This window comes from Hoplias malabaricus, chromosome 1 (genome assembly GCF_029633855.1).
Source record: "Hoplias malabaricus isolate fHopMal1 chromosome 1, fHopMal1.hap1, whole genome shotgun sequence".
NCBI lineage: Eukaryota > Metazoa > Chordata > Actinopteri > Characiformes > Erythrinidae > Hoplias > Hoplias malabaricus.
The window spans coordinates 51,346,438-51,360,888 of NC_089800.1; the positions used below are offsets into that span (position 1 = coordinate 51,346,438).

The window sequence follows — 14,451 nt, forward strand, 5'->3', positions numbered from 1 at the left end:
AATCACAAGTATCTTCTCTACGAGACTGTGATGAATCCAGTGGTGCTGTATGAGGCCGGTAGGAATCCAGAGGTGCTGTATGATGCCATTATGAATCCAACAGTACAGTATGAGACTGGTATGAGTCCAGTGGTGCTGTATGCGATTAGTATGAATCCAGTTGTGCAGTATGAGACTGGTATGAGTCCAGAGGTGCTGTATGAGGTCTGTATGAATCCAGTGGTGCTGTATGAGATTGGTATGAATCCAGTGGTGATGTATGAGGCCTGTATGAATCCAGTTGTGCAGTAAGAGACTGGTATGAGCCCAGAGGTGCTGTATGAGGTCTGTATGAATCCAGTGGTGCAGTATGAGAGACTGGTATGAATCCAGTGGTGCTGTATGAGACTGGTATGAATCCAGTTATACAATATGAGAGACTGGTATAAATCCAGTTGTGCAATATGAGATACTGGTATGAATCCAGTTGTACAGTATGAGACTGGTATGAATCCAGTTGTACAGTATGAGACTGGTATGAGTCCAGAGGTGCTGTATGAGAGACTGGTATGAGTTCAGTGGTGCTGTATGAGACTGGTATGAATCCAGCTGTTCAGTATGAGACTGGTATGAATCTAGTAGTGCTGTATGAGACTGGTATGAATCCAGTGGTGCTGTGTGAGATTGGTATGAATCCAGTGGTGCTGTATGAGGCCTGTATGAATCCAGTTGTGCAGTATGAGACTGGTATGAATCCAGTGGTGCTGTATGAGACTGGTATGAATCCAGTGGTGCTGTATGAAATTGGTATGAATCCAGTGGTGCTGTATGAATCCAGTTGTGCAGTATGAGACTGGTATGAATCCAGTGGTGCTGTATAAGACTGGTATGAATCCAGTGGTGCTGTATGAGACTGGTATGAATCCAGTTGTGCAGTATGAGAGACTGGTATGAATCCAGTGGTGCTGTACGAGACTCGTATGAATCCAGTGATGCTGCATGAGACTGCTATGAATCCAGTTATGCAGTATGAGAGACTGGTATGAATCCAGTGGTGCAATATGACACTCGTACGAATCCACTGATGCTGCATGAGGCTGGTATGAATCCAGTGGTGCAGTATGAGAGACTGGTATGAATCCAGTGGTGCTGTATGAGACTCGTATGAATCCAGTGGTGCTGTATGAGGCCTGTATGAATCCAGTGATGCTGTATGAGGCCTGTATGAATCCAGTGGTGCTGTATGAGGCCAGTATGAATCCAGTGGTGCAGTATGAGGCTGGTATGAATCCAGTGGTGCAGTATGAGGCTGCTATGAATCTAGCTGTTCAGTATGAGACTGGTATGAATCCAGTGGTGCTGTATTAGACTGGTATGAATCCAGTGGTGCTGTGTGAGATTGGTATGAATCCAGTGGTGCTGTATGAGGCCTGTATGAATCCAGTTGTGCAGTATGAGACTGTTATGAATTCAGTGGTGCTGTATGAGACTTGTATGAATCCAGTGGTGCTGTATGAGGTCTGTATGAATCCAGTGGTGCAGTATGAGAGACTGGTATGAATCCAGTGGTGCTGTATGAGACTGGTATGAATCCAGTTATACAATATGAGAGACTGGTATAAATCCAGTTGTGCAATATGAGAGACTGGTATGAATCCAGTTGTACAGTATGAGACTGGTATGAATCCAGTTGTACAGTATGAGACTGGTATGAGTCCAGAGGTGCTGTATGAGAGACTGGTATGAGTTCAGTGGTGCTGTATGAGACTGGTATGAATCCAGCTGTTCAGTATGAGACTGGTATGAATCTAGTAGTGCTGTATGAGACTGGTATGAATCCAGTGGTGCTGTGTGAGATTGGTATGAATCCAGTGGTGCTGTATGAGGCCTGTATGAATCCAGTTGTGCAGTATGAGACTGGTATGAATCCAGTGGTGCTGTATGAGACTGGTATGAATCCAGTGGTGCTGTATGAAATTGGTATGAATCCAGTGGTGCTGTATGAATCCAGTTGTGCAGTATGAGACTGGTATGAATCCAGTGGTGCTGTATGAGACTGGTATGAATCCAGTTGTGCTGTATGAGACTGGTATGAATCCAGTTGTGCAGTATGAGAGACTGGTATGAATCCAGTGGTGCTGTACGAGACTCGTATGAATCCAGTGATGCTGCATGAGACTGCTATGAATCCAGTGGTGCAGTATGAGAGACTGGTATGAATCCAGTGGTGCAATATGACACTCGTACGAATCCACTGATGCTGCATGAGGCTGGTATGAATCCAGTGGTGCAGTATGAGAGACTGGTATGAATCCAGTGGTGCTGTATGAGACTCGTATGAATCCAGTGGTGCTGTATGAGGCCTGTATGAATCCAGTGATGCTGTATGAGGCCTGTATGAATCCAGTGGTGCTGTATGAGGCCAGTATGAATCCAGTGGTGCAGTATGAGGCTGGTATGAATCCAGTGGTGCAGTATGAGGCTGCTATGAATCTAGCTGTTCAGTATGAGACTGGTATGAATCCAGTGGTGCTGTATTAGACTGGTATGAATCCAGTGGTGCTGTGTGAGATTGGTATGAATCCAGTGGTGCTGTATGAGGCCTGTATGAATCCAGTGGTGCTGTATGAGGCCTGTATGAATCCAGTTGTGCAGTATGAGACTGTTATGAATTCAGTGGTGCTGTATGAGACTTGTATGAATCCAGTGGTGCTGTATGAGACTGGTATGAATCCAGTGGTGCTGTATGAGACTGGTATGAATCCAGTGGTGCTGTATGAGACTGGTATGAATCCAGTGGTGCTGTATGAGACTGGTATGAATCCAGTTGTGCAGTATGAGAGACTGGTATGAATCCAGTGGTGCAATATGAGACTCGTATGAATCCAGTGGTGCTATATGAAACTTGTATAAATCCACTGGTGCAGTATGAGAGACTGGCATGAATCTAGTGATGCTGTATAAGAGACTGGTATGAATCCAGTGGTGCTGTACGAGACTCGTATGAATCCAGTGATGCTGCATGAGACTGGTATGAATCCAGTCGTGCAATATGAGAGACTGGTATGAATCCAGTGGTGCTGTATGAGACTGGTATGAATCCAGTGGTGCTGTATGAGACTCGTATGAATCCAGTGGTGCTGTATGAGACTCGTATGAATCCACTGGTGCTGCATGAGACTGGTATGAATCTAGTGGTGCTGTATGAGGCCTGTATGAATCCAGTGATGCTGTATGAGGCCAGTATGAATCCAGTGGTGCTGTATGAGGCCAATATGAATCCAGTGGTGCAGTATGAGGCTGGTATGAATCCAACGGTGCAGTATGCAAACACAGGGATAACACACCAAACTCTTCATATAGGGGAATCTCCACCTGAGGCAAGGATTAAACCCCCAACCCCAGCTGCAGCGCCACTAGTATGGGATACTGACTAAAATCCAGTAATTTTATTATTCAGACTAATATTATCTCCAGATTTAATTTTAATTCACAATTGCAATTTGCAAATCTCAAACAACAGTGGAATGTTTGTGTCAGAGCTGCCCGATCATGAACCGTGGCCAAATAGACGAGATTTATCTCGACATTGATTTCTCAGAACAGAACAGGTAGTGTTTCAGCTGACTTCAAATCAGTCCTTCTCAAAGGGAACCGATACGTCCCCATATAACCCAGTGTGAGGAAAGTGCACTTCCACTGGGGCATCAGCTGTAACAAGGTTATGAAGCAGTGTACAACATCTTAAAGGTTAGCCAACATTAGCAAATCGAGTTTTAGACGGTTTGAGTGGTCTGGCCTCTCCTACAAACCTAGAGCTGGTCCCTGCAGCTTGCAGCACACAATAAGTGGACACAGTGTTTGAAAACTCCAGCAGCACTGCTGTGTCTGATATGAGAGGAACACACACACCATCACCACATCAGTGTCACTGCAGCACAGAGAATGGTCCACTGCCCACATCCTACCTGCTCTGTGGGGTCCTCAGGATAGAGAACCACATATAGACTACAGTCTGTAATTGTAGAGCGGTGAGTGGACAGTGCATGCACAAACAAGGAAGTGGTTTCAATGTCATGGCTGATTTGCATATGATTAGCCTAAGTCTGTCTGTGGTTTTTAAATATATTCTTAACATGAAAAGAGTCCATGTCATTGTTCATTGACCGATGGCTATTTATGTTTGTTCTTACCCACCTTCGAAGGTTTAAAATGGGGCTCAAAGAGAGGAACAGCCTCATACTTCATTCTGAGTCTCTGTATTTTTAGTCTAAACATGGTTTATAGTGTAACTGTGTTTAAAATATAGTGTACTGTATGTTTCTTTACTATTACAAGCTTAATGAAACCCCACAGGCTCCACAGTAGCATTCTCCTGCTTTGGTCGGAATACCATGCAGACTATCACACGCCACAGCAACATTTCTACGCTGTCTAAACAGCCCTGATCAGCATCATCTTATTTCTCCATGCTTGTGGTGTCTATTTTGCTGTATTTAACCTTGTCTTTGTTCTCTCACAATAAGGCGGGTCCGGCTCTGTGATTGGACAGACTTAGACGAGGGGGCGGGGCAATTCTAAAGTCTCTGCACTTAACATCAGAAGCGGAGCGGAATCAGAGCGGCTCCCATGTTTTCTGACTTAGGCAGCACACAGAAAACTAACAGTGTGGGTCTTGTTTCACAGTGTGTGTGTTGGTGGGCTCCCGCTAAACACTTGTGTGCACATTTGATTGTGTACTGTTGTGTATTGTTGGTAATGCAAGCTGTTAGTTGCCATTTTGTTTACTGAGATATTGTTCAGTTATTTTCATGTCACATTGCAACACTACAGAAGTAAATTGGGCCATACCCTGTTTTTATTAAAAAGAATTTCGCACAGTGACCAACAGCAGCCATGTTAAATTAAGCTCTTCATGAGACATTGTGAAATAAGTCTCATGTTTGATCGTACATCTATTTTAAATATAGATTTTTCAGATATGATGAGGGCACGTCATCCCTGTTGCATCATCTGGGAATCACCAGCTGTGGAGAAACTGCAGATTTGAGCAAAAAGAGTGTCAGGAAGCTGCAGAGATAGACGCATTTCCTCTTTGTTGTTTCCAGAAATGCCTGAGATTTGTGCATTACTCCCAGACTTTCTTAGAGAAAGACTAATTCCTGGTGTCTGAGAGTTGCACACTGTATTAATCAGAAGGTTGAGTTTCTTATTTTCACATTTTAGCTTTCAACCACCTGAATGGGAAATAATCAATAAAATGTCTCCTGAGAGAATTGTTAGACACATTTAGTTAGCTAGCTGTCTTTGTCCTTAAAAAATGGTCACAGTGCCATCTTCGAGCACATAAAATAAATGTGTCAACAATTACCAGTTTGAAATATTGGCTGAATCAAAACAATTCTTCTGATACTGATATAATACTGATATTATCGTGCATCACTAATTACAGAATGTGATTAAAACAATTAAAACTTTAAAAATCGATTGACAACATTGATTACAAGATGTCTGAACTCCATTCTGAAGCCACACCCACAGTTTTAGCAACATCCTGAATCCCACGTAGAAGGACCACCCTTGTTCTCATCCACCGTGACTCATTTTTCATGAAAAGCCTCACTTCGGCGCTGTGTGAACATTCCTGCAAACATGAGCTCACTTTCCTGATCAGCTGACCATGAGCGTAGAGGATTGTTCTTGCCTCATTGATATGTGTACATAGACCATTAACACTTTATTTATTATGGTCAATAGTACTTTTGTAACACCCACTTCTCTACTTTCATAGCACACTTCTATATCCCTGACTAGGAGTGGGTGATGCAGCCCTAAAATAATATAATGATATTTCAGGGTTTTTTTGCAATAACAATATTCTTGGCGATATTAACAAAACGCTGAAAAAAACTGTACTACTGCACATGGGGCGGCATGGTGGCATGCAGCGGGTAGTGTCGCAGTCACACAGCCCTGGATGTCCCGCTCCGGGTGACTGTCTGTGAGGAGTTTGGTGTGTTCTCCCTGTGTCTGTGTGGGTTTCCTCCGGGTGACTGTCTGTGAGGAGTGTGGTGTGTTCTCCCTGTGTCTATGTGGGTTTCCTCCGGGTGACTGTCTGTGAGGAGTGTGGTGTGTTCTCCCTGTGTCTGTGTGGGTTTCCTCCGGGTGACTGTCTGTGAGGAGTGTGGTGTGTTCTCCCTGTGTCTGTGTGGGTTTCCTCCGGGTGACTGTGAGGAGTGTGGTGTGTTCTCCCTGTGTCTGTGTGGGTTTCCTCCGGGTGACTGTCTGTGAGGAGTGTGGTGTGTTCTCCCTGTTTCTGTGTGGGTTTCCTCCGGGTGCTCTGGTTTCCTCCCACGCTCCAAAAACACACTTTGGTAGGTGGATTGGAGACTCAAGTGTCCGTAGTTGTGAGTGTGTGAGTGAATGTGTGTGTGTGTCTGGGTTGCCCTGTGAAGGACTGGCGCCCCCTCCAGGGTGTGTCCCTGCCTTGCGCCCAATGATTTCAGGTAGGCTCTGGACCCACCACGACCCTGAAATGGATAAGGGCTACAGATAATGAACTACTGCAGTTTCTTTCAGGATCAATAAAGTGCTGTCTCATCTTGTCTCAAAGAGCTTCACCCAGTAGCTTTGGGAGCTTTTGAGATGCAGTGGTGTTTGTTTGTCAGGACTTGACCTCACGCATGTCCAGTCAAATCCTCAAAGCAATGTTTCAGGGACTAGTGAACATCACTAGAAGTTGTAATATCGAGACCTAGAGTCACCTCTTCCTTTTCCAATACGAACACGGCTCTGGCTCTTTTCTCCAGCCGCTCAGGTCTGGACACACCGGGTTAATCCAGGCGGGCAGCTTTGGAGACGACAGCTCCCGCCTGCTAATGACCAGAGGGCAGGCCAGAGAGAAGTGTGGGGAAGCTTCCTGAGTTTCAATTCAGCGAGAGGTGGGAGGGAAAAAGCCTGAGTAAACAAAAACATGGCTCATTAAACAGAAGTGAGGAGCGGCTCAGTTTCCCCAACTGCGTCCCGAAACTGAGAGTAACCTCGGATATTCATATCTGCCAGCAGCAGAGAAATGTGAGTTAACTTCCTCTATTTAGATGTTAAACTATGAAATGTCCACTATGAAGTAGGGATAAAACACCATTGTTTACATCCACCCAGTCCTAAGGGCAGTCTGCCTCTGAGGTGTGACGCTGTGGTCACGGTCCCCATGCTCTATACCAAGTGTCGTCCACAGAGCTGTAAAGCAGAGGATTCGTGGAGTGGGGTGGCTTTTGTGATCAAGAGCTAGTTCTTCAACACCACTTTCAGAAGTAATGTGAAATGTGGAGTACTAACTGAGCATGGTTTGAAGCAAGTGACGTGCATTTTGGTTCCAACGCTGAACTAATAACACCAACTGTGTGTAAGTATGTGTATTCCACGTATTACTCACATTGTGGGGACCAAAAGCTAATCCCCACACAATAGTAAATCAGTTTTAAAGTGAAAATGAAAATGTTTTAAGTGTAGAATAAAGGTTGTGATTAAGGTCAGTCAATGCATTTATTAGTCAATTATTAGTCAATGCAATGTCCCCACAATGCTTGGAAACAAACCTTTGTGTGTGGGTTTGGGGTTGGGGTAAGAAAGTAGAGAATGAAACTACTGCAGGCGGAGCCTATCGACTACTTTGGTTGCTAAGCAGCAGAAACCTTTTGGTAAATTCCTACTGAAACCTAGTGGTTTTTCTGATGCCTCTCTCTCACTTTTACTCTCTCTCTCTCTCTCTCTCTCTCTCCCTCCAGCTCCTCTCCATCGGATGATTTCTCTGACCCGGAGCGAGCTCCTGACATCCCGCCTCGGCCCAGATCTCACCAGGACAGCCCCAGGAAATCAGTTCCTTTACCGCCCTCTCAGAGAAGTGAGTGGATCATTTCCAAAACTCCCTCCGGACAGAGTCGTTTGGTTCGATCTGATATTAATCCACTGTGTTCATAAACGAAACTGCACTTGGGAATTCATTAACATGCGCTTCTTTCACACGAGGCCCTATCGGATAACAAGCAGACGAAAGAAACCCACATCTAAGGCCCAATCCCTTTTCATATTTTTACCCCTACCCCTTGTTTTTTAGTGTCCTCTTGTCCTTTGGAGTTGAGTTGCAGGGTGTAGTGGTTTAAACCTTCTCCTATGAAACGGGACGACCCTTCAAGACCCTGAACACAAATAAATAAGAGCACTGCTTCTCTCTTTAAGGTGGAACTGCAGATTTACAGCTAACTACTGAGACATCAGCTGCTCCGGATAATACACTGATGAACATAGAGTTTAAAGGAGAAAATACTGACTGTGGGTTTCTTTGGGCACCGCACAGTTTCTCACTAGTGATTCACAAGGCGTAATAACACTTCGTTTGGAGGGTGACTCTGATCTGTTTGAACTGAGACCCCCACCTTTAGGGGAAACGTGGTTGGGGCCTAAATATGAATCTATGTATAAATGTATGTCTTTCTGTGTGAATGATATGTCCCTTGCTGCTGTAATGTCTCTCTCTTTCTTTTTCTTTAGGGGTGGTGGACTCGGACAGTTCGGATGAGTATGAGGACACCCTCCCGGCCAGATGTGGAAACGGTGATCCCTTAGAAATGGCAGACAAGGTACATTTTGTGTGTGTATTTAAAATGATGCAACACACAAAATCAGTGTCTGGGACAAGATTGTCCAGGGCAGACTCCTCACTGACCTCTCTGTTGTCCATCAGAGCCAATTCCTTCCATTACCCGGGATTTTAAAGCCCCGTTACAACAGCCTCTGCAGCGACGATGAACTGCTGGACGATGATGGGGACGTCGGCTACGAATCTGTACCGGACAAGTGAGTGAACTGTGGAACTTTCTATCTCTCTCTCTCTAGTCCCTCTCTTCTTCAACACACAAGACCCCCACAGAGCAGGTGTGATGTGGTGGTGGATCATTCTCAGAGCTGCAGTGACATTGACGTGGTGGTGGTGTGTTAGTGTGTGTTGTGCTGGTGTGAGTGGATCAGACACAGCAGTGCTGCTGGAGTTTTTAAACCCCTCAGAGTCTGGACTGAGAACAGTCCACTGACCAAAAACATCCAGCCGACAGCGTCCTGTGTCACTGATGAAGGACTAGAGGACGACCGACACACACTGTGCAGCGACAGATGAGCTACTGTCTCTGACTTTACATCTACAAGGTGGACCAACGAGGGAGGAGTGTCTCACAGAGTGGACAGTGAGTGGACACAGGGTTTAAAAACTCAAGCAGCTTGTGTCTGATCCACTCACACCAGCACAACACACACTAACACACCACCACCACCACCACGTCATTGTCACTGCAGCGCTGAGAAAGATCCACCACCACAGCATTGCTTTGTTGTTTTGGTTGATTGATGCATCTGCATTTGCATGTCTATGGCCCATTCTGGGTCTTTATTATTTATATTATGTGAACCTTTCATGACAAATGGACCAATATTTATTCATTCATTCTCTCTCTCTCTCTCTCTCTCTCTCTCTCTCTCAGGAGGGATCTGTGGATTGAAAACTATGGCTCTGTGTCCATTTCTCAGAACAGCATCTACCTGCCCGCCACTGGACGGGTTTCTACTCTGCCCACCAAACACGACTCTGCCCCTCAGCTCACTCCCGTCATTAAGATGGGTTGGCTGGACAAGAACCCTCCACAAGGGTACGGGTTTACATTCACATATATAATCTACTCTTCTGTGTAGGGTTTACACAAAATTTTAAGCAGCATTGCTGTGAGGTTTTGATGGCATTTAGCCTCAACTAACTGAGTGAGGTCATGAGCTGATGTTGGAGCCAATGCAGCTCACCCTAAATGTACTTTAGTGTGCAAAGGAGGACAGCATAGTGAGACGGTTTTGGCTCTTTTCCACGTTGTGGTACCTACTCGTCTCAGCTTGGCTTTGAGTGTGTTCCTTCCTTGTTGTCCAGCTCTTGCTGGATTCTTTCGTCAGCCACTGATCCAAGGAGCGTTTGAACCTCTTCAAAAGACCACGGCGTAATTTTACAAGCTGCCGTCGTGAGTCGGATAAAAACAAACGTGATCTCTGCTGCAGCTGGAGATTTTACAGATGGAGAGTTTGTGCTGGACGTCTGCGTTGCGTGGCGTAGAGTGACGACTCTCTCTGGAAAATCAGTATTCTGCAACCACGAGAGAACAGCCACTAAACAAGAACCCGCTTCCAGAACCAGGACATGATTTACCTGGTGGAGGAGTGGAAAACCAGAGTAGAGTAGGAACCCTGCAGTGGAGATGCACCATTATCCCTATGAGTATAAAAGCCACTGCCCTGTGCTGTTGATCGGTGGGACACACAAATGAACACACAGAAGGTTGTGTAGATATTACCTAACACTCCTGATATTACCTAGCTAGGAGACCCATACTTTTGCCTGCAGATGTATAGATATTTATAACATTGTCCACCCATTTCTGTGTACATGCCTAAAGCTGGTGTTAAAATAATCACAAGGAAAGTCTCTACTCTAACGAGAATGACCACAAGTGTTGGGTGTGTGTGTGCAAGTGTGTACACACACCACATGCTGTGGTTTCCAAGCTGAGAAGCAGATAGTTTTTTAATAAACATCATGAGAATGTTGTATTTCACAGATGAGTTTGCGTTTCATTTAGTCCTGGTGACTGGGTTGCCAGATTTGATTCGAAATATCCCTTCATTTTTCTCGTTCCCTGATGTCACCAATCAGCCAAGACAGGGTTGGTGTGTGTTTGTTTTTAGCATTTCACTGAAGCTATGAGGCTAATGTTGTTAGTATTACGTCTAAGTTCTAGTATGGACACCATTTTTCAGCTTTGTGTAAACACATGATGTGTGACAAATGAGTTAAAAATTCAAGTGCTGTCAGTATTAATACATTAATGCACATAACCACTTTACCAAATTTGGCCACAACTTCCTCCCATAATTCACTCTTCTTTACAGAGAGTTTACAGTGTTAACAGGTTTATTTAGCGTCGTAAATACAGCGTCACTACTGTTGAGTTCAGAATGCAATTCACATTTTAATAATGCTGAAATATGTATTAAATATCATCACTAACTCTCACATTTTGACCTTCCTCCTCTCTCCTCATTGCTAAATCCCTCTGTTTATTTTCTCTATTTAAGCTTCTGTGTCCTATCCTTCACCCTCAGCAAATTAAGAGATTCCTATTAAAAAATCATCAAATATTTCCCTCCCAAAAAAACAAGGAGGTTCTAGCATTTTAACTTTACGTTTGTGATTACATTTTTTAATTAATAGACACTATATAATCCATTATGTTTATCCTACATTGATCATTTTATTTTACATTTAAATATCCATTTCTAAAAGCTTCAGTCTTAAGAGGGGACATTGCAGTTAGTCACGATTAATCTCAGCAATTTGAACATCAGTGCTTAAAATACACACCAGAATGTATCATGAAGTTACAGCCTGGTCTGTATTTGTTTCTGCTGTCATTGTCAACAGTAAGGAAGCTGTGCAACACGTTATGTTTATATCATTCTCCTGATATTACTCCATTGTAATCAACAAGATGTTGTGACTGCACCATTTTCTACACAACTCTGTAGCACCTTACACCGATCACATGACGATTAGCACAGCAGCAGTGCCTCACACATCGCGTAATGTCGGCCTGCTTTTTAGAAACACTACAAAATTAAGAATTCTCAATAAATTATGCTAGAACCGCGCCTTATCACCGCGGCACGGCGTTGCGTCTGGTGTGAAGTACAAAGTGTCACAGAGTAGCTCTGTGTTGCTTGTGGTATAAAATGAATGCTAGTTTCTGCAATAAACTATGCATTTAAAAAAGTGAAGCAGTGAAGGCTGCTGTCACAACAAACCTTCATCACACATTTACAGGATTTGTTTGTATTTTGGCTCCAGAACAGGGCTGAACAATGTGGGGAAAATTACTAAATGACATTTTTCTTTTATCACTAATGTGATTGTGATTTAAAATGCAGTTATTTTTCTGTAAATGAATGTCAGAGCATGATTTTTATAACAAAAAAGACCAAGAAAGTCTGGCCTTACGATTGAAAGCTGAATGTAGAATACCACACTCATTTAGTTGTGGTCCTTGTCATGTTCACAGTGCAGTGTTTGGTTGCCTCTGACTCTGACCTGTCACAATAATTACATCATCGACTTATCATCCACTATCGTACAAAATAAAACACACATGTTTTTACAGGTGTGTTTGTTTACAAAAACAAATCTTTTATCCGGTGTTTTAGCCAGTCCTGCTACACTGTTGTCTCATTTTCACATCAACCATTATGTAGTTTTGTTTAAAAGGATATTCTTTATAATTAATATTATTATGAGTAAATTCTTAATAACTAAATGAAGTAAAAATAATGGCACTGTTAGGCTGTTATAATTATATTAATGGACTAAAATGATAGTAAAATTACAATTAAAATGTTGTTTATCACATTTATTCCTTTTGACATTTTGTCAACCACAAAAAAAAGTGACTGCAACAAAACAATGCTCCACTTAGCTTTAAAAGCCCAAGAACAATTGCCTCTGGTTCTTAAAAATGAAGCTATTTGCTTTCCAGTCAACAGTGCATTTGTAATTTGATACCTTTCTATTGTTTTGTAAATATGTCTGTGAAAATAGCAAGAATATTAAAATGCTGCACTCATACAGTCTGCCTTTCAGAGTCTCCTGTTCATGTAGCAGTGTAAGTACCACCTCATTCCAGTGGGAGGCATTATTGTAAAGCTCCAGATTAAGCAGGAGTCTGTGTAAACTCTCTCTCACTTTGGCCTTTGTTCTCCTCTGGTAGGTCACTGATTTATCAGCGGCGTTGGGTCAAACTGGACGCTGATTACCTCCGATACTTCGACAATGAAAAGGTCTGGAACTCCTCCACTTTGTTTGTCTTTCTGTGCTCAGAACAGTGTTTTAGAACGGTTGCTCTAAAAGTCTTCTCATTAAATACCAATATACCTGTTTCTTTCTTCATAGGAGGTCTATTCAAAGCGGATCATACCAACCTCCTCCATCACGGGGGTGGCCAACGTGGGCGACCAGAAGTTCGAGGTGGTCACGCACAATCGGACCTTCCTTTTCCGAGCTGAGAGTGATTGTGAGTGTGAACGCTGCGTATGTTCCAGCACATCTGACATTTCTGAAATGAAGGGTGTTTACAGGTTGTCCTCCCAACATTGCCCAGCTTCTGCTTTGGGCAATGTTTTACATTGCTGTGAGGATTTGACTTCATTATCTGTGGTAAATATTAGTGAGGTCAGGTGCTGATGCTGGATTCATCTCCCCCTCAGCTCACAATCGCCTCAGAGTTTAGTCCCTCGGCTCACAATCGCCTCAGAGTTTACTCCCCTCAGCTCACAATCGCCTCAGAGTTTACTCCCCTCAGCTCACAATCGCCTCAGAGTTTACTCCCTTCAGCTCACAATCGCCTCAGAGTTTAGTCCCTCGGCTCACAATCGCCTCAGAGTTTAGTCCCTCGGCTCACAATCGCCTCAGAGTTTACTCCCCTCAGCTCACAATCGCCTCAGAGTTTAGTCCCTCGGCTTACAATCGCCTCAGAGTTTACTCCCCTCAGCTCACAATCATCTCAGAGTTTTGTCCCCTTGGCTCTCAATCGCCTCAGAGTTTTCTCCCCTCGGCTCTCGATCATCTCAGAGTTTACTCCCCTCGGCTCTCCATCATCTCAGAGTTTACTCCCCTCGGCTCTCCATCATCTCAGAGTTTACTCCCCTCGGCTCACAATCGCCTCAGAGTTTACTCCCTCAGCTCACAATCACCTCAGAGTTTACTCCCCTCGGCTCTCGATCGCCTCAGAGTTTACGCCCCCTGGCTCACAATTGCCTCAGAGTTTTCTCCCCTCGGCTCACAATCGCCTCAGAGTTTACACCCCTCAGCTCACAATCATCTCAGAGTTTTGTTCCCCCTGGCTCACAATCGCCTCAGAGTTTACTCCCTCGGCTCACAATCGCCTCAGAGTTTACTCCCTCGGCTCACAATCACCTCAAAGTTTACTCCCCTCGGCTCTCGATCATCTCAGAGTTTACTCCCCTCGGCTCACAATCACCTCAGAATTTACTCCCCTCGGCTCTAGATCGCCTCAGAGTTTACTCCCCCTGGCTCACAATCGCCTCAGAGTTTTCTCCCCTCGGCTCACAATCACCTCAGAGTTTACTCCCCTCGGCTCACAATCACCTCAGAGTTTACTCCCCTCGGCTCTCGATTGCCTCAGAGTTTACTCCCCCTGGCTCACAATCGCCTCAGAGTGTTACAAATTTCAACTTGTAGGACTAGGTAAGAGGAAGGCTGAGAGAAGGACTGCTTTGTCTCTGCAGCTATAGGGAGCCAGTTTATCTGGAGAAGACACTGTTACCTCCATAAGGAATGTATATTGTGAATGTAATCATGAACTGTGTAACGAC

The 14,451-nt window shown here is 44.2% G+C and overlaps 1 protein-coding gene across 3 annotated transcripts in view; it reads left to right on the top strand.

Moving 5' to 3' along the window:
- Nucleotides 1-14,451, top strand: part of LOC136692794 (arf-GAP with Rho-GAP domain, ANK repeat and PH domain-containing protein 1) — a 93,815-nt gene that overhangs the window by 33,143 nt on the left and 46,221 nt on the right. For all 3 annotated transcript variants that reach the window (XM_066666474.1, XM_066666491.1, XM_066666482.1), the window contains exons 3-8: nt 7,767-7,882; nt 8,530-8,618; nt 8,723-8,835; nt 9,513-9,677; nt 12,828-12,897; nt 13,010-13,130. In XM_066666474.1, the coding sequence (XP_066522571.1) occupies nt 7,767-7,882; nt 8,530-8,618; nt 8,723-8,835; nt 9,513-9,677; nt 12,828-12,897; nt 13,010-13,130 (674 nt within the window). The remainder of the gene's footprint in view (nt 1-7,766; nt 7,883-8,529; nt 8,619-8,722; nt 8,836-9,512; nt 9,678-12,827; nt 12,898-13,009; nt 13,131-14,451) is intronic.